General features: G+C 38.9%; 1 protein-coding gene across 1 annotated transcript; it reads left to right on the top strand.

Annotated features, from left to right (window-relative positions):
• The first annotated feature begins 5,469 nt into the window (after window positions 1–5,469).
• On the top strand, window positions 5,470–13,835 carry LOC144661288 (properdin-like). Its single transcript, XM_078521994.1, has 5 exons — window positions 5,470–5,611; window positions 7,479–7,563; window positions 8,890–9,063; window positions 12,363–12,533; window positions 13,537–13,835. Exons 2-5 carry the CDS (start codon window positions 7,491–7,493, stop codon window positions 13,698–13,700), a joined length of 582 nt encoding a protein of 193 aa, XP_078378120.1. The 5' UTR covers window positions 5,470–5,611; window positions 7,479–7,490; the 3' UTR covers window positions 13,701–13,835.
• Window positions 13,836–21,140: the final 7,305 nt, after the last annotated feature.

The raw sequence follows: 21,140 nt of genomic DNA, 5'->3' as shown, positions 1-21,140 counted from the left end.
ATAAGCGAGCGCCCCGTATATAACCCCTGCCGTGAAAGTACGCAAACAAGCAAAAAGTGAAAGTACGCAAACAAGCAAAACAAAGAGGCTATCATTAGCAACATCGATCAATTTATAGACATTTTGTGAACAAAATCGTCACGAAGTCAAGTTCCGTCTGTCTGCTTTCTGAGGTTCGGTTTATATTGGTAAAATATAGTTTATATTGGTTAAAATGAATTTGTCCGAAGGATACGCACTGTAAACTTTTAAACTTTTTAGCCGAGTAGTTGTAATTTTTTTTTAATTTTTTTTTTATAACATTTTTAACATAGCAGACACAATAATATTTTAGGTAGTGCATTTAAACATTTTAGATTTTAGATTATATATTTTTACATTCTTATAGATTCTATTTTAGTTTTCTTTTATCTGTTATTTTAGTGGAACATCTGTAAACTAGCTATTCTAAGCTAAGCATGTTTCCCACTTTAAATAAAGTTTTGTATTGTATTGTACTGTATCTTCTTTTCTTTTAGGTAGTCGTTAAGAACTCTTGGAGCTGTCTTTGTTACTCGTTCTATGTTTTTGGCGTCCTTATCATCAAGCCGTTTTTCTAGCAAGCAAGGCGGAAAAAGGAGGCGTTTGCAAGATGCTAAATGGCTGCGGCAGCACTTAGAGAGTTGACTGGGTTAGTTTTTTAGAAACCCAGTTTACGTTAAAAATGTCCGCAAAACTTAACTCGGTTAAAGTATGGTTACGATAACTAACTCGGTGAAACGTTTTTAGAGGCCGCATTAATTAAGATCAGACAAGACTTAAGTGTCATCATGATTAGCCACTGGTAAACAAGTGAAATGGCTGGCTATCTTGATCATCATGTTATTTATCATATGCCCTTTCCTTTTGCTTTTGAGATTTATTTCAATTTATTCCTCTACAATTGTGCAGGGTGTTCTCTTCTGGCTTTCAGAAGTTAATGCTGAACAGGTTGAACTTTCGCCGCCAATCTGATGAGTGAGAGGAATGTGGTGTTTCAAATACAGGCGAAGAAATACAGGCAAACCGTGCAAACGTGCCTGTTTTGACGAAGCTGCAAGCGAAACTTGCTGAGGATACCACGGTAGCCCTGACTTAGCCAAATATTTGTTGCCCTGGCTCTCGAGTTCTCTAGTAGTAAGGAAAATTGTAGAATTAAGCCATGAATTGTGTCCAGACGCCATGTTTGCGTCTGACAGAAAACGAAATTTCATTTCACACGGTGGTGATTGATGAGTAAAACATTAGTTGAAACTGATAAGAAACCGCTAACTGGTTAAAACTACCCAGAAATGTAGTTTAGAATTTACCTAACCGGGTTAAAAAATCCATTGTTCATTGATAAATTTCCATGGGAACCACTAACTTGGTTAATGGTCGGTTAACTCTTCAAATACGCGGATAACACTTACCTCGACCTTGATTATTCCGGATATCACAAAAACCTCATCCAATAACTGTTTATTGTCTGTATAGATATGACATCAAAATTCGATGTCAGCGTGAATTAGCTGCAGGCTCTCGACCAATCAGAATAGAAATAGCGGCTAAAATGTATAATAAATATGGGTTATTGACCAAGCGTGAGGTTAAGATGGCAGGATATTGGCCAAGTTCTTTTTTTGCGTGTTTATGGACCGAGACGAAGTCGAGGTCCATAAACACGCCAAAAAGAACGAGGCCAATATCCTGCCTTCTTGACTGAACAAGCTTGGTCAATAAAGGATTTATTATATGACTTTTTTCGAGTACTGAAAAAGGAAGCCAGTTGCATGCACATTCAATGGCGCACGCTAAAATCATTTCATTGGTTTAAAAGTTTAATGACTGACTGTCAAATTCTTGAATGAATCGAGACGAAGTAAAACGACGCGACAACAGCGAAATTCACCTCTTTTTAACCCTCAAAAGGATACCAAAATTGCAAATCGACGTTGAGTTTGAAGCCTTAAAACAAGAATGTCCATTCTATCTGGCCGCCAGCTTTTGATTATTGGACGTTTTGCAGAGTATTTGCTCGCTTCTGGCGCTTTAGTGGTGCAAACCTGCCGACACGGTGACACGAGCTGAATATTGAAATTGTGATTGTTGAAAGCGTTCGGGACTTACAGTATAAATTCACGGGAAGAGCTTGAACTTTCCTACATCATTGATTTAAATGTTTGACACGACCTTATTCGACGTGAGCATTAGAGGCTTCGGTGAGAAGATGTTTTAAAAGCTTACAGTGCCTGAATGGTTCGCCGTGTCGACCGCTTAATTCTCCATCAAGATTTCAATCAAGATTTACACAAACGACAAGTTTGTCGAATTGTTTATTCTTCAGGTATGTCACTGACTTCTCTCCGTTTTCCGCCGAACAAAACCGATATCATGTCTTCAAGTCGCTTTGCGTTTTAATTTTTGTATTTAAGCTTATAGCTGGTTGTTATGGCAAATAAAATTCACGAAACTCGTTAACATTTGCTGTTTAATTAGTTTGTTCTCGTTCGCTTCAAGACCTATTTCTTTGTAATTGGACTCTCTTTCGCTAGAACAGGCAGAAAATATTTGGGTTGTTTTGGTAAATGGTTTCATAGCTCAAGTTTACGGCGGAAAAGCTTTTTGTAGTAGCGTCGACGGAACTGAAAAGTGTTTTCGCTTGCGGGAACACAGCGGGCGATCCCGAGCGGTCAAGATGGCTCCATCTTGACCGCTCGGGTAGCCAATCAGAGCACATTACAGACAACATCAACAACAAAGTTGACCTCTTACAGCTTGTTGTTGTTGTTATCATGTTGCTTTTGTCGTGGCGGCTCCGTGGGCAAATGGAAGATCGCCCGCTTGAGAATCAATTTAGTATCGGTTAAATACATCTTACATTTGGAATTTTTTTTGCCAAAATTCATCTCCTTTTACCTTAGCCTTTAGCTTAATTCAAGTTGAAAATAAGATTCATTCCTTAATTAATTCTCGCCTGACTGTTTTCCCAATCTTACACGACCAAAATACAGATTTCACTCTCGCAGTGCCGGAAGACATCAAACGCCCGGCTAACTTTGCGAGGGTAAATTTAATTGAAAAAAATCTGATTGGAAGAACATAATCATAAACGTGAGTTTAAACTATGTATCAACTGTGTCAAGATATAGTACTTAGTTATTTATATGAGATCTAATAACCTCCATTGATTTAAAACTTGTTCCCGTTCGACCACTGAAGGATAAATGCAGGAACTGCTCAGCTATCCACTATTTATCTCAATTTTGGAAACAAAAGAAAATAAATAGTGCAGCTCTTGATATTTTATTTACCAGGGACATTTTCCAGTCCCTTATATTCCACGCTTTAATTGTGAGAACACTGCGTTTTGTAACAAAAAAGACACGATTGTTTATCAGTGAATATTATTATGATAACTCTGAGTTACAGGATTGTTAGGCCATAGACTTCCTTCAATCTAACGAATAAAGTTAAGCGTTGTTCTTGTATATTGGGTAAAATCTCTTAATAGTTCAAGCATTTTTATGTTTTAGAAATCAAATAAAAATGTGGGTTTTTTTAGAACCCTAATTTACTTTTGAGTAAACATTTTGTTCACAAACAATTCCACACGCGAACACATCACGATCAAATCACACGCGCGCTCATATCTTTATGCATTTTGACCTTTCCTTTCTCTTCGCAAATCCAATGGATCAAAAATCTAAGGCTTATGACAAGTGAATTTAGTTACAAACGCCAAACGCCTGTTTCAAAATTGTACCTTAAAACTGTAAAGCTTTCAAGACCGCAATGAGTTATTTATTGATATGTTTACATCCAAGTGAATCCAACTTTATATTTTCATTGGAAAATACTTTTTTAAGTCTGGGTCTCACTGTTATAATATTTCTTTAATTTCCATATGGGAGATAGGTGTACGGAGGGAGGCGGCCAGGCGGGGGGTGGGGGGATGGTTTATATTTGAATACGTGCATGGAGCCACGAATCGCTCTAACTACAGCATCGGTATAAGCGCACGCCATATCTTAATCACTAATTCTTTCTCGATTTCTAATACAACACGTACTCGAGCAGGCATGTTGAGAAGAAAAACATCCATACATGTACCAGACTCTCTGCTAACAAAAACCGAACAAAAAAAACGCCCCTGATCAAATGATCTTTGTGGCTTGTGTATAGTCTTTGCGAAATTGAAAGAGAGTTATTTATATTTTGCAACAAACTGCATGGCATTTGTCTTCCAGTTATTTACTTACTCATAATAAAAAATATCAGTTTCAAACTGCATTAATCTCGCAAATCATTTACTTGACAGAAATGCATTGCCTCGGAACTAAGCTTGTTTTAAAAATAAAAGCTAAAGAATTTTTAAAAGGATTTATGAAAATAAAAGCATCTTCTGGCCTTTTTCTAGTGGGTCGAGGCAAATTGGACGTAAATGAAAATTTATTCAATTTAAGCAAGGACATTTAAGAAATTTGTCATACATATTCTATTAAATTCAAAATCGTGATCGTATCACTGATAACTTCGCAATTTCATATCTATTGCTACAAATTTTAATTTTACGACAGGAATTTCTCATGACCGATGAATGTAACGTCACACAGTGCGTTGAAAATTTTTCACGCAAATTTCTGACTACTTAAGTATACGGTTTAAACACACTAAACGAACTTGATCACGCCATTTTAAGATATACTGTTTTACACAAAAGCCATGATATTAAAATAAAATAGAAACTCTCGACATCTTTCAACATAATTCTAGTCGCTGGGATAAAACAGAACTTACTTATATGTCAAACTGGTAAAATTCTTCTCTTGTTTATTTTTAGCTCTGATAACCTGCTAGCTAATCTCTGTTACGCAACGAATAAAGTAAATTTATGATCAGTAAATGATCATATTATTGTAATTTTCATAAGTAAACGAACGAACCGAGAAACTTCGATTTGACTAGGTAATTTGCTGTATGGCTGAAAGAATATTTCAGTTAAAACTTTTTCGCATCCAATATGCTACAGTTGACTTAACAAGAGAAACATCGAAACTTGATATTTTTATTTTCTGAAAGTCAACAACTAAACTGCAAGACCATTAGTTTATTTACAGCGGAGGGTTTGATGACAATTCCTGCTAAAATACGGAAACATAAAAGAATAATATCATTAATTAAAGTAGACACCGCCTTCTGTTTTCAGACTAATGGTATTTATTCCACCTTTAAATGTCTCTTTTGTCAAATAACTTAACATGTATCACTGAAAGATTTTCGGCGATTTCTTATCTATGCTCCTACTGATTCCATCAGTCCTTCGCCTTAAAAGTAAAATCAAGTTTTCTGAAATTGCGTAAAAACGTGAAGTGGGTTGTTTTTGTGGCTTAATACAGGAAGCCAAATGTGCAAACACAGACGAAACAGAATATTGTATTTACAGACTGCATTGTTATTTTTTAAACAAAGGGTGCTTGTTTAATTAAAAGCGTCGGTAGACTACAATCAATGGTAGCTTTCAACTCGCACCTATATTTAAGGAGTGAGCTGAATAACTGAAGCATACATTGATTGATTTGCCGTTGAATCCCGACCAGAAACACTTCTCAAGGTACCCTTTCATACATTGGTAATTTAGATTTAATAAGTAACTTTCAGCAGTTGTAAAAAGTTAGTTTTCAGTCTCCTGATCGAATTTTGGTTAACGAACGGTTTATAAGGAAGGTTTACAGACATAGAATGGACTGAAAAAAGGAAAAATGGCCCTTCTTCAAATAACATATATTGTGAAATTTCGGCTGTTGGTTATTTTAGTCACAAAAAGAAGCATTTTAAAATTTTGTTACTGATTATTCTATAAACGCGGATCAGTCTGTCACCACGCACGTAGTTTCGATGTTGGTGATGTTGGTCATGTCCGACTTGTTCAGTTCGTGTTTAAAACATTCTAAGATTTTATTAAAGGTGCCATTCTAGATCTTTTTAAGAAACGTAACAAATACTTTGAATTCAGCTGAAATCGCCAGCTGATGTTTCTGCTGATGTTTTAGGTGAGCGCTTTGCATCAAAATATTATGATATACTAAAAAGAACAAATTGTGTATCGCCAAACAGCTACGATTTTAATAACCTACATAGGCCTTGCGACCTTAACGGAAAATATTATATTATAATAGCTACAGTTTGAGCATAAAATTAATGGACGAAAAATTTACTTTCTACGATGATGTTTTCAACGTGCTTTTCCGATTTGCATATATCAGTTTCTCGTTCGGTATAGGGGTTATTTTGCATACGGGTTATTTTGCATGCACCGATAGTCCTTCTTTGGTAGGCCATTTGAAATTAATCGAAACTTAGGGTGCGTTTCCTTGGAACAAATCCAAAGCCGGATTCTTGATCCAAAAACAGATTTTGCGTTTCTTTACCTATATCCGAAAATGGATTAATCTTGGATCAATGATCTGAAGAATCCACACTTCGAGTGGATACATCAGATCATATCTGAATCCGGATTTTTAGGATTCATGATCCGTGCGTTTCTTTGGGAAAGGATTCGAAAAAAGTACCTTGGCCCAGCGGTCTTTGCTGTGAAAATACAGGTTCGCTCTTTGTAAACACTGCCATACGGAAAGTTTTAGGCGGTTATTTCGATTAAAATACAAAAATATTTCACGATAAAAGGAAACGGTAGCTTCAGATAGGTATGTAGTATCATTTTAAACGGGATACAGGTTTTCTAGAACAGCCACTGTGTGCCTACGGAAGTTGTATCCTTTTGAAATTGTCACGAGTGAAATTTGCACTGATCATTTCGCAATCATTCTTCGCTCTCAGATGCTTTCTCGCCACATTGTGCTTAACGCTAAAGAAGATCTACTGCGACGTGTGGTTTTTGTAAAAGATTTTGTATGCTTAAATTATTTTAGCTAGGATACATTCGACGAAAAATAAATTTGTGCTGATATTTTATGTTCTGTGCGAAATGTGTTTACGGGGTTGTCATGGCAAAAAATCCGCTTTCGGATTCTTTGTTTCTTTGGGAGCAAAGTATCCGTGTGATCTGAGATCAATTATCCAATTTTGGATTTTCCCAAAGAAACGCACCCTTAATATAAAATTCAAAGGAGGTCCCATGGGAGTTTACACAGGAAATTAACTTTCGGTTCCAACCTCCACCGGCCACATTGTAAAAAGTCTTTCATTGCGCAAGCGCATTCAAGACTTGAAAATTATGTTCCATTTCTTTTTACCACCGAGTAACTTGTCGGCCAGGCATAAGGTAAAAAGTTCTCAAGGCATCTGATTCAGTTAAATCATGACTTAGTAAAAAGTGTCGCGTGTCGCAATAACTGAAAAGTGTTCGATTGTTCAACGAGTAAACAGCACGCTTTTAACATTTGACATTTCGCTAAGCAGCTTTATTGAAACCGCGAATGAGCCGTCAACTTAAATAGCATCCATATTCTCTTACACAGGTCATTACGGATATGGCACGCAACCGGATTTATCTCTCTGTGATCCTTAGCTGTGCGCTGGTGTGGTTTATTAAGCCCAGTTTGGGTTTGTATTACGTCTTCTTATTTTTGCAATTTCTTTTTTTTTTATATTTCTTTTTTGTGAACTCGTTACCTAATTTGTAAAATGTGCCCTCGTGGGGGTAGGGGGAGGGGGAGAGATACGAGATACAACGGACAGGACAGAGACACATAACCAGCAATGGTTACTGGGTGTGCGACGGAGAGAAAAGAAAAAAAAGAGAAAATAGAAAAAAAAAACGAGAAAACGAAATGGCGGAAAATGCTACGGATTGGGTTGAGGGATGAATATTAGCTTTTTTTATCGTTTTAGCCCCCATCAGCGCTTAGTACTTTAGCCGCCCTTCCACCTCTAAAAAAATATTTAAAGCAAGAAAAAAATAACCCAGATGGCACCGAAATACGCCTCTGATTATTTTTTTCCTTTTTGTTTAAGCCCAAATTTCAGATCATGTGATGTCCCCTGCATAATATTTCCTTTATCTTTCTAAAAATCAGCGTCACAAAAAATGTTTGTGAAAAACGTCATAAAACTATCAGATTATAAAGCAGGCAGAAATGAAGGTTTTTGCTTTCCAATTTATAGCTTTTTAGCGTTTTCTATAACTGAGTTATTACGAAAATAACTTTGCAAAATAACAGTATTTAGTATGCAGTCGCCATGTTTTTATCCCTCTATGGGGCACAAATTTGACGGCCAGAGAATTGTATTATCACGTCTAAAAACTGAAAAATGCGATAAAATATCCGGTTTTTTCATGACTTTTATCCGGGACATCGCAAATTTCACAATGCTCTTTCTCCTAAACAAAGCACTGAAACAATACTAAAATTTGCATAGGGGTTTGTGTGTTTTACGCCTGGGATATGTGGAAATAATAGTTTTGTAGAGACACCGGTAACCGATTAGATTTTAGGATTTTAATAACGTCAGTTATTGTTGTTGTTATTTTATTTGCTAACATTGTTACTGCTATTAATATTTTCTTTTTCATTTTCTTAGATTCCTTTTTTTCTTTTACTTTTTCTGAGGGCCACGAGTTTATCAGTTTAATTACTGCCAAGTGTAACCCCTTAAAATAAAGTCTTACTTACTTCAGTGACTGACTGACTGACTGACTGACTGACTGACTGACCACTGACCGACTGACCGACTGACCGACTGACCGACTGACCGACTGACCGACTGACCGACTGACCGACTGACTGACCGACTGACCGACTGACCGACTGACCGACTGACTGACTGACTGTCTGACTGACTGACTGACTGACTGATCGATCAAATGAAAACCACCAACTGAACAGCTCGAAATGTGAATATGATTGTTATTCGATGAATGTTTTACAGGAGCCGGTTTTTGCGACGGTAAAGCTAATGGGAACTATCGAGACCCGGATAACTGCTACGGATTCATCACGTGCTCAAATCAGATTGCGCATAAAATGGACTGCCCTTCTGGTCTGAAGTACAACGAGGCAAAGGATCAATGTGATTGGCCACAGAATGTTCAGTGTAGCCCAGGTACAGTATGGAAGACCATTTAGTAACCAACTTTTGATTTATCTTTAAAATATTACGACATTACAGAAATCGATCACGCACCAATGAAAAGTTGCATAACTGCGATGATCTCCCATGTGTTAAATCTTTCTCCCGCAGTTCAAATATATGACATCTCATATGTTTACTTTCACATTTTTATCCTTTACGAGTTCTTTTACGGGTATTTTACGAACTCACGAAATGACCAGCTCCCAGTTGGCTTGGTATCTCAGTTGGAGTAGTCTATTAAGTAGTCGACATCTTGCTTTTCGTAAACTGTGGTGCACATTTTTAAAAGTAGCGTGCAGAATAGCGCAAACACGAAGGGCCAAGGGCGAGGGCAAGCGCGAGACGAAAACCGCGTTATTCCCTGCTAAACCCTTCGCAGCGTTCAAGCGCAAAAATCCAACGCCACTTCTCGTTTTCAGCGCCTCGAAATTACTAAGGATTTGATGCAAAAGTGTGAAAGAATTTTGTAGGAAAACTTTATAAAAATAGCTCTTGCAAACAAAATTACGAGCCGAGAAACTAGGTAAATTAATTAAAATTTCCTTTACACAAGTGGCGTACAAAGCTTAACTTTTCAGTGACTGTCTTAACATTTTGGCTTTAAAGCAAAGGACTTACGGCGTTTGATACGTTTATAAGTGGCAGTAAAGGCGGAAACTGCGCACGCGCGCCACGTTAATTTGACCGCTGTGTGGCCAATCTCGTTCCCAGAGTCCACGTTCCCCTTGACCAGCGGTCGGAAAACGAGGGGAACGTGGACTCTGGGAACGAGATTGCTGTGTGGTTTTAACCTCAATCTTGCAGGCTACATTCTGACGTGCACGGCGAACGCTAGCTTCCAATATCCCGCATAAAAAAAAATTGAAAAAAAAAACTTTGGAATCTAGTGTACACGAAGTCTCTATGACGTACGTTTTCGTAACGTAATTAACGTTTCTTTTAATAAACCTTTGATAAATTTACGATGGGCTCTTATGAAAACTATAAGGAAACTTACCTGCGGGAAAATCGTTTCTAGGTTCACCTTGCGCGAAACAAACGTAGCTTTCTTTGACGATGTTGTAAATCAAACGATATGGAACAATAAGTACATTCTTATTGAAAAAATAAAGTCGCGTTTCATAGAATAACTCGTCGACCACGGAATCGTTATAATAGGATACTTGATATCTGATACAAGTAGGTTTCTCAAAAATGAAAAGATTTTGCGATTACATTTATCTTCTATTCACTATTTTAAACTAATGGATGCCATTAATGCTTTTCTTAACGGGGGGGGGGGGGAGAGGGGAAGCCTCGAGCCATTCTGTAGCATTAAGCGGTTAGGGATATTTCTTCTCTCCCCTGGATGGGATGCTAGTCCATCGCAAGGTACCCCTCCCCAGCATTATTTCGCCGGTACCCATTTATACACCTGGGTGGAGAGAGGCACTGTGATAGTAAAGTGTCTTGCTGAAGGACACAACGAAGTAACCCCGGCCAGTGCTCGAACTCGGACCGCTCGATCCTGGGTTTTGCGCGCTAAACCTTTATAATCAAACAACAGCACTGTTAACGGCAGGTTTCTGGAAAGTTAAAAGATTTTGCGATCACAATCATCTTCTATTCGCTATTTCAAATCAGTGGGTGCCATTAATGCTATTTTAATCGGATGGAGACTTCTTATCAAACAAAATCAACAGGAAATTCACCCTCCCTTGAATGACATTATTCAAATTAGCATAGACGGCGCATGTTTTATTGTCTTGAAAGTTAGATTTAAAATGATTTACAATGAATTTAAACGTAAAATAGCAAACTGCGCCTCCACTCAAATATTATTAAATCTAAAATACTCCGAACTGTCTTTGGATTGGAAAGGGATCGACTCTCTACCATTTACTATTACAGTAAAATTCAACCATTCAACACAAAAACTAGGTAATTTCAGTTCAAATTGTTAAATAACATTGTACAGTTTGTACAAATGCCAAAATTGTTAGATTAAATCACCACTTTACGCCTTTTGTCAAGCAGAGGTAAAGTCCCTTAAGCACTTATTTTTCGACTGCAATGTAACAAGAACATGATGGTAGTTGCTTTTTTCTTGGCTTATCAAACAAAAGATATCAATATTAAAAGACTTTACCATTTTAAATTATCTCATATTGTTAGCTAATTTTAAACCTATGAACGCTTGCAGCACGCGCGTGCTTTATCGAGTTATAATGCACGCGGCCGCTTAATTTCTTTAAAATTTTATAAAAGAAATAAAAAAATCTTTCTCCTCGTGCATTGTTGAGTTATATAAGCACTTGGAAATTTAAAAGAACACTCGAGAAGTGCGAGAAGCACTTGGCTGCGCCTTGTGCTTCTCTTTGCACTTCTCTTGTGTTTTAAAAACTCCCGCGTGCTTATTTAACTCAATAATGCACTCGGGTGCGGGTTTTTTATGCTTTTAAAATACAAATATCTTAAATCGTCAAAGAAAATGATTAATTTAATAATGGAGGTGTGAAAAACTAAACTACAGTGTAATTGTTCGGCTCAAAACACATATGCCTTAAGTTACAAACGTTGTTCGATTTGTATTTATGAATAATCTGACCATCTGCCGCTTTTCGATGAACTGTCGCCGTCTTGTTTTCCGTTTTGAAGATACAAATGATCTTTTATCTTAACCCTATTCAGGCCGGGGGGGGGGGGGGGCTTTTGAGACCCGCGCTGACTTTGAACTTTTATAACTTTTTTAAGATTTAACCAAACGCTGCCAAACTTTCTGAGTTTTCCTAAAATTTATTTGGCAACAATTTGGTAGGGTTGAATGATGTGTCAGGAACTTGATATCACCGTGGCAACGGTATTTTGACAGGCATGTTTTCCCAAACTTGTAATTTTGCGTGTTTCTGTTAATAAAAATCAACTTAAATGGAATTATTTTTACATTTTTACGGGTTTAAAGCACATTTTTATTCATTTTGAGTACTTTGCATTGATTTTCGATGGTTTTCTGGCATTTTGGAAAAATTTTGAAATCCAAGATGGCGGCTGTTTTGACATCATGATGTAATTGTCACGTGATGTGACGTCACCATCCCACGTGACGTATACCAAAAGGAAGAGTTTCGGACGTACAATACATCCTATAAGTTTCATGGTGATTGCTTAAATATTCTGGAAGTTACATAGCCCCCCCCCCCCCCCCCCCGGTCCGAGAAGGTAGAAAAAAGCCCGGTCTGAATAGGGTTAAACACTAATTCCAGTTTTTGTCCATAACTTTTCAATTGCAGTGGACGGTGGTTGGTCGGACTGGAGCGCCTGGGGTTCCTGTACTGTCACGTGTGGCGGAGGAACCCAAACAAGAACCCGTACCTGCACCAATCCCCCGCCGTCCAATGGCGGATTACCGTGCTCTGGGCCTGCCACAGAAAGCCAACAGTGTGGAACAGCTTCCTGCCCTTGTAAGTATTCAACAATGGCATCAATGATTGTTTGCATCAGAACTGTTGACATTCTAGATCTCTATTTTCCAATTGCCCATAATGCACTTTGTTTGCCCCCCAAATTTTGCATAAACTATTGTTTTGGAAATACGCAGTCCTCCCGAGAGAATTTAAAAACAATAGTTTATGCAAAATTTGAGGGGCAAACAAAGTGCATTATGGGCAATTGGAAAATAGAGAATTATCGACCATTATAGCATAACGGATATGGCTTTGAACTTTCTCCTGCCTCGTTGTCGTTGCGCCGTTTATGAATTTTTGAAAATTATATTCAAGTATTACCAAGGGCGAGGTTAGAGTATAACAGGAAAGACGCATCCAATAGCTACTTATTTATTGTTGAAAAACAATAAGGAACATATATTTTACATTCAGCTGTAAGTGAACGCGTGACGAGCGCAAGCAAAGTCTGCCAGACGTCTGCTTATGGCTAAGACGGCTAAGTCAGAGATGCAATTGACACGAAGACAATTTTGTCGCTATGAGACCGCCGGCTCGACTGCTGACAAAATATCCAGAATTATCATTCAACTAAATGCTACGCTTCCCAAGTCAGAGGTCAGAAGGTCATTGTGACTTCCATTCAGTTCAGAACAGATATCCTGGGATATACGCGGCTTGCATGATTCGCCAGACTTCTCGCAAAGTGTAGTCTCCATCGCATCCGTTTTTTGGGTTACCACGGCTTATCTAGTGGTAAACCCCGGGCAGTCTAAACTGCATTTCGTTTACAGTTTGTTGAATAAAAAAAACAGTTATCCTGCTCAATCATGAGCAATATCGTCTGATTTTAGTTAACTCGGTCTACATGCAGCCTCGTCGGCTGAAAATTATGTGAGGATTTTCCACGCGATTTCGCTGGATCTGAAAATACATCATTAATTATATAATCTCGCTATTAATTCATATAACGCCATGTGTAGGAGATAATATATCTGTTTTCGTTTTTCAATTCTTTCAGTTGACTGTCAGGGCAAAGCAAATGGAAATTACAAGGACCCAAACAACTGCTATGGTTACATAAGCTGCTCTAATGGCCTGGCGTATCATATGCCCTGCCCAGCAAATCTCAAATATAACAAACAAGCAGACAAGTGTGACTATCCCGAAAATGTGACGTGTTAAACGAAACCGACCAATCAAGACAAGGCGAGGGGCACGTGATAACTCCTGATTCAGTAGTGTTGAAGCAAGCCTCGTTTTCACATCGAGGCTGCAGATTTAAGAATCTATAACAAGAATAAAAGCTACTTAGCTAAACTGACTGTTTTGTGTTTCCTCGGCCAAAGCTAAATAAATGACGTTGTGTGCGCAAAAAGAATAAAAAATGTATTACTATACAAGTTGCGCGACTCACTGATTTTTTGAGCAGGACTTTCAAAATATCAACAAGCTAAGCTACTGACCCCTGTCACAAAGTTTAGCAACTAATTTTCCAAGCGTCAGTGAGGTCTTTGTTATAGGCCCTCTGCAGCTAGGCCATCACGTGACGTACGTCTCTTTATAGTATGGGCTATAACTTAAATAATGCCAGAAATAGAAACAGCATGTCGAAAGTTACAAAATGGCCAAGTTTAAGAATGAGATTTACTGAGGTCTCTGGAGGGCAAGACCTTGCCTTCCGGCAACATTTTCCATGGAAATCCATTAAAAACTGTCGTAAAACCTTACTTTTTAATGCTAGAAGCCACAAACTTGGCCATATTGCTATTTTTCCATTTCTAGCATCCTTTAAAGCCCATAATATAAATTTTGATCACATGACCGCCCGGTTGCATTAAGCAAATTAAGATTAAGTGGGATTTTCTGCAACCGCTCCCAGCGTGCCGCTAGATGTTTTCGCAGCGTCATTTTTTTTTTTTTTATTCTTTAGTCCGTCTTTGCCTGATTCATTGATAATAGTACGGGAGAAAATCCTCTGGAACACAGGGAATGGTTGCAGAAATTAAAATCCCACTTTATGCAACCGGGCCCCGAAGAGCCTAACTGCAAAGGGCCTATTGAGTAAAAAGTACCCAACATAAAGCAATGAAATATCTAAATTGACCTTTCTACTTATTAAAACTGCTTTACTTACATAACGTTGTTCATCTATTGTCTTTTATGCTGATTTCTAATTAATAATTAGACTATGAGCCCAAGTTTTCTATTTAACAATTAGACGGCAAGCTCGAGGTTTCTACCGGCTGATAGTTGGCGAGGGGCGAAGCCCCGAGCCAACTATCAAAAGCCGGTAGAAACCGAGAGCGAGCCGTCTAATTGTGTTAGCATAACCCACTAACCGATCTATTAAACTCAGAATATCGCTAGAATTGATTTATTGAAGGTTTTGATTGATAAAATTCAGCGAAGACTACGCGCGCGCTCCGAGAGCCTTCTACGGATCGATAGTAGGCACCTGTGTATAGCCAATCAGATCGCGCGATTACCAATAGTAGGTCAGTGTGGTTATGCTAAGAGCGAATAGTCTACGAGGCGCAGCCGAGTTGACTATCGCTCATAGAAAACGAGGGCGAGTAGTCTTTTTAGTAGAAACTCTTAAAGGCGTGTAGTCCAAAAACCTACAATTTTACGTTCTTATAAGCCAAAGATGAAGAAAAATTTATCTTTAAATGAGAAACGAGCGCCCGATCGTTTTCTATCAGCGAATAAAAAACAGTGGGAGAACCAATCAGATACGCGGATTTTCAATAGAACACGGTTGAGTTTCTAATAATAAAAAATATTGTGGAACATTTAGGAAGAACGAGAAATCATTAGCCCTCCTAGTGTTAGATCTAGAATAGGGTGCAAAGTAAAGGACGCGAGCCGGAGAGCACCGTAGGCATTCCGTAAATCCTCCCCTCTCCGCCTAATATAGGGTTCCTTCAACCCTTATGTAGAGCGAGGACTTTCAGGGACTGGACTAGAAAACTTCCCTTGCAGAATGTTCGTCGCAAAGAAATTTCTTTTTGTGAAGCATGATTACATGAATTAAGAACTGATTTAGAAGGCTTCACGGTCAGACCCATTACGGCCATTGAACGATATTATTTCCTTTCAACAGCGCTTAGAGTTATCCGTTCAAAGTTTTGTTTTCCTTTTTAATAACGTTTGTCGTCGTTCGAAAATTTTACCAACCGTTTTTTAAAAGTGCCAGTGCTCTCCCTAACACTTGACTGCGTGTATAACAACCAACAACCTTTGAAGTAATCCAATTATCGTATAGGTAAATTTTTACTTTAAAATGTTTGTAATTTCGGGCTTCACACAACTGAATGATAAAAAACAGCCTTTACAACAATGCAATTATCGTAGAGAAGAAATGGGCTTCTGAATGTTTATAATTATTTCCCTGTCTTCCTTCAGGCATTCAACGGATGTTTTTTACGTTTTTTGCTTCTTATACCTTTATTAATTGTTTACCAAACTTCCCTCGCACAATTAACCGAGTAAAAACAAAAATTCGTGAAATAATGCCATCGCGTAGGCTTTTAGCGTATAGCTTTTGGATCTAAAATGCTTGTTTGAAATTGTTTTTTAGACGGTTCCCCTTCTCACTCAACTGCCTAGGAACAGAAACTCTTGAAAATGCGATTATCGAACACATGGGTCTTTCTTCTTAAATGTTTGTAACAAATAATGTAATTATCATACAAATGGTTTCTGCTTCTAAAGTTTATAATTATTTTCGAGTCAGCTTCTCTCGCTCATTCAACTGAGAAATTTTCGTAAATGTGGTATTTGGTTCAGAAATGTTTGAAATTTCATGTTTGCTGGTCTTCCCTGTTAAGCCTGGTTTTCACTAGCGACGCAAGCACAATCTTAAGCACAAGCGCGATCACGTAAAAAGGACAAATTTTGACCCTTGTGCTTGTGTTTGCCATAAGCACAAGCATCCGAATGCAACTTCCTAAGAACAGAAACTCTTGAAAATACGATGATCAAACCGATGGGTCTTTCTTCTTAAATGTTTGTAACTTTTTAGCAGTTGTCTGCTTCACACTCAACTGCTTAACAACCAACAACCCTTTAAATAATGTAATTATCCTACAAACGGTTTCTGCGTCTAAATGTGTATAATTATTTTCCAGTCAGCTTCCCTCACTCATTCAACTAAGTAAAAACTAAAATTACTTGATATAGTGAAATTTTCGTGTAGGTAGTGTTTGGTTCCGAAATGTTTGAAATTGCATGTTTGACGGTCTTCTCTGTCACTCCCAACTGAGTACCAACAAGCATTCTTTTCTTTTCAAAAGGATGCATTTTTTTTCTTGTCCATGGATTATTGTTTTTCAGTTTTCTCTCACACACTGAGCTGATCAGTTAACAACCAAAATCGTTTGAAACAATGCAATTATCGTTTCGGTCGTCTTCTGAGTCAAAATACAATTTGTAATGGTTTAACAGTGTTCCCCTTCATACTCAACCGCCTTAGAACAGAAACTCTTGAAAATGCGATTATCGAATACATGGTTCTTCCTTTTCAAATGTTTTAAACTTTTTAGCAGTTGTCGGCTTCACACGTAGCTGCTTAACCCAACCGACAACCATTGAAATAGTGTAATTATCATACAAATGGTTTTCTGCTTTGAGAACTTGTCATAATTGCGTTCGACGAAGGAGAACGCATACTAATCGCGTCGTTTGTCCAACGTCAGTCCCGAGGATTCTATGGTTCAGTCCCGCGGGTATCGATCGCCTGATGCCATAACCGTTTGAGACTTTTTGGACTGCTACAAGTGACCTCGACCTCATGCAGAGGGCCTCAATCTCATGCATATCAAAATGGCATCGAATTTGCATTTTTTGTGTAAACAAAATTAATGCGTGGAACGTGTACCCGAAGTTAAAATAATACCGAAAATGTCATGGGAAGCATATCATCCAGGGAATTAGAGTTTAAGTCAGCCATCGAACTCAAAAAAAGTGGAAATCGAGTGAGTCATTTCGTGTGTCGCTTTGAAGTTTAGTACGTCCGCGCGAAAATCTTCCCACAATGACATTGACTTTTTTTGTAAAACTTTCACCGCTGTGAGATTATGAGTTACCCATGTCAGAAATGTAATAAAATTGGGGGTTACCGGCCATTTAAAAGCTGCAAGCGAAGTGAACGCAACGGCGACCATCAGCGCGCGCTTAATTATTGCGACATAAATTACGTGCGCAGTAAGGATGCGCATAAACAACGAAGTTGTCCATGTTCTTTGAAGTGCTTGTGTTCGCGTCTTTGGAGGTCAGTCGTGTAAAGACGACGAAAATTGTCTCGAACGCACTCCGCTAATCCATGATTATTACTAGTTTTAATTGCGTTCGACGAAGGAGAGCGCAAGCCTAATTCTGTTTTGCGTCCTGTGTCTTTTGAGTTGGTATGCCTGTGCACTGTTATGCGGAATGAATCGAGCCGTAATGCGCGCGCAGGTGTATGGTCTCCAAATTGGCCGCCCCGATTGATTTTTGCAGGGGCAAATCTCGGCCGGGAAACTGGTAGTCACAGATGGCATCGATTTTATGCAAAACAAGATGGCGTCCCAAACGGAGCTGATCGAAATTGTTTTATCACTTCTTTGAATTTGTGATATACCGTTCTTCCTAGAAACACTAGACGTTTTGACGAGGAAATCATTGTGTGAATGTAATATGCGTGTAGTGGATTACTGTGTGAATTTTAAATCAAAGTTAAACTATTTTCAGAATTCGAAGTTTGTGGAAGTTTAAATCTCGTTAGTGCCAAACGATAACAGGTCAAGTGAAATAAATAATTATTTTTGTGTAAATAATATTTCATTCATTTTGGCTCGTCGCACAATCTTTTTCACACTTATCCTCCTCGCGTTTAGTGAGGTATAAGCATGGAAACTAACTTTGACATAAGGCTTACTACTAGTAGGCCGACCATGTCGGTTTTTTGCCACTACCTGCTTACCTTACCTCACAGATACGTCGAACGCACTCTCCTAATCTCTGATTACTACTAGTTTTAATTAAAATTGCAGCCCTTACATAACCAAAGGGTGGGTGTTCAAACAAAATAACAATAGGTGACGACAGCGATATCTTCGCTAACGCGTGGCCCGTGCAGTGAAGTACCCAGACCGTGGCAAGTTCCAGAAGTCGGGCAACGACCGAGAAAAATAATAAGAATTGTTGTTTACTCGAATAACTATTAAAAAGCGCGCAACTAACAGTGTAGAACTGGCAGTCGTCTAAGGCTTATTTTTTTCTAAGACTCTCCATGTAATAGCATCCGATTGATGGGCAGAGCATCCACGACGAGTCTATGAGGAAAACAACTTCGTGTAAGAAGACATCAGAGTCTCCTGGCCGGTCCTCGTCGCTGATTGGCCACAAAAATATTTTTGTGGCCAATCAGGAGGAAGGAGTTCAAACGCTTCTGGAACTGGTTCGGTAAGACAAAGTGCCCAGGGGCTGTTACGCTCTATGTTGTAAACTTTCGCCCGAAAATCCCGTTGTCCCGATAAGCTGCCCGTCGCCCCCACTAACTGCCCCTGGGTCTCCCAGGATGGCGAACATCTTGACTGCGGTCCTTTTGTTGTGTTCTCAAACGAAATATGTACACAAAGCCAGTTCGCTCGCTATATCTGTCTTGCTTGTTAGCGGAGAATTTGCTCGGGCAGGAAAAGTTTCGGCTAGTGCCTCCCCTGGTCGAAAACGTCGAAAGTTTGACGGCCATGCCCGCGCAGAAACGGCGGATTCTTCAGATTGTGGTCGATCGCAGGAATCGTAACACTTGAATGCTGCTTGCGAGCTATTAAAGTTTGTGTGCGATATGCAGCTTGTTGCACTGCTATAAATATGGGTGTTTTTCAGATCTTTTACGGAAAGATTGATGACAGTTTGAGGGGAAACTTTTCCAAACAAGAGTATATTTTTCACGATCAAACCAGGCAGATGTGTCAAGCGGCCGATCGCGACTAGCTACGCGTGCAAAGCGTGCAGCAGCGATTCTAGCACTGGCTTTTGTGTACAAAAGGACCGAAGTCAAGCTGGTCGTCGATTGGGCAGCTTATTGAAATGGCTTTACCTACCTATCGTTTTCATCATGCATGCTATTTATTCTGAATTTTTTCTTTATGTTGATTTCTAATTAAAAAATTTATTGTAGACGATTTGGGAAGAACGAGACCACATTGACACCTCATTGGCCTCCTTAGTTGTGAAATAAGGAAAATGTAAAGGCCACAAGTAAAAGTAATAAAAGCTACAAAAAGTTAAGACCACAAGCAGGAGAACACCATAGACCAGTCCATGAACTCTCCCTTCCACGCCTTATATAGGGTTTCTTCAACGCCTTTGCCATACAAAGTCTTAAATTATCCGAAAGCTTTCGCTTAAAGCCAAAAGTTAACGCTGTCCCTGGAAAGTTAAGGTTTATACGCAGCTCGATCATTGATCTCCACTGAGTTTCCCAGGAGAACACCGTAGACCAGTCCCTGAACTCTCCCTTCCACGCCTTATATAGGGTTTTTTCAACGCCTTTGCCATACAAAGTCTTAAATTATCCGAAAGCTTTCGCTTAAAGCCAAAAGTTAACGCTGTCCCTGGAAAGTTAAGGTTTATACGCAGCTTGATCATTGATCTCCACTGAGTTTCCCAGCTTGAAATTTTCTTTCACCGTACTATGGCAGGAGCCCAAAAGTTTGTCCGCTGCGCTTGCACGCCTTGACGACGCCTCGAGGATTTATTCAGCGTTAATAACGAGAATTTCGGCTCTTCTATCAGCGATATCTACCCGTCGGGACTGGAACTGAAGAATACTACACTATGATCAACAGAAGTGTGTTATTTCGACACAAAAATCAGTCACGGAGAAAGCAACACACTCTTCCGTATCAGCGTCTACGACAAGAGAGATGACTTGACATTTTGGATTGTAAATTTTCCTCATATGGACAGCAACATTCCAGCCAATCCGGCCTATGGTGTTTATATATCTCAATTGGTGAGATATGCCAGGATTTGCACATCCAAGATGGACTTACAGAGACTCCGATGTCTTTCTTCACGACTTCTTTGGCAAGGCTTCAAATCAGTATTGCTTCTTAAATCGTTTAATAAATTCTTAAAACGCCACAGCGCATTAATTGAAAAATATGGCGCTTCGATAAGGCAGTTCATCGTTAAAAACCATAGAAGTATCCTTTGCTTGTTGGTAGTTTTTATATCTTTTTAATAATCCTAGTTTCTCTGTCCACGCACTGTTTCATCTCACTATTATGTAGGTGCGTGCGCTAGTCTTGTGCTTGTGATACTGTATCATGCGCGCGCTTTGCTTAATTTATTTGACGTGTGCGCTTAGTTCGTAATTTAACGGTTTACATTTATTTACGTTATTTTCCTTATTATTTTGTCTTGTCTGTAACTGTGCTCACATCGTGGGTGGCTCCTCCTAAAATGTTCTGCAATTGGTATAGGATTTAATGGAGCCGAAACCAATTGTGGAATTGCGCGCATTTTAGGCATCCTACTGATGAATGATGCACTTGCACGCCTTGCAGTCCTAGAAGACGGTCAGCGGCAACGAATGTAAATATTGGTTGTTACCATGACAACGACCGACAATAA

The sequence above is a fragment of the Oculina patagonica genome, chromosome 7 (genome assembly GCF_052425735.1).
Source record: "Oculina patagonica isolate OP01 chromosome 7, crgOcupat, whole genome shotgun sequence".
Lineage (NCBI taxonomy): Eukaryota > Metazoa > Cnidaria > Anthozoa > Scleractinia > Oculinidae > Oculina > Oculina patagonica.
This window is presented reverse-complemented; position numbering and strand designations above follow the sequence as displayed.

Excerpts from the sequence above, each read along its gene's own strand:
- LOC144661288 (XM_078521994.1), top strand. The coding sequence starts at position 7,491 with ATGGCACGCAACCGGATTTATCTCTCTGTGATCCTTAGCTGTGCGCTG. Across the intron at positions 9,064-12,362 it reads GAATGTTCAGTGTAGCCCAG|TGGACGGTGGTTGGTCGGAC; the intron begins GTACAGTATGGA and ends TTTCAATTGCAG. Across the intron at positions 12,534-13,536 it reads TGGAACAGCTTCCTGCCCTT|TTGACTGTCAGGGCAAAGCA; the intron begins GTAAGTATTCAA and ends CAATTCTTTCAG.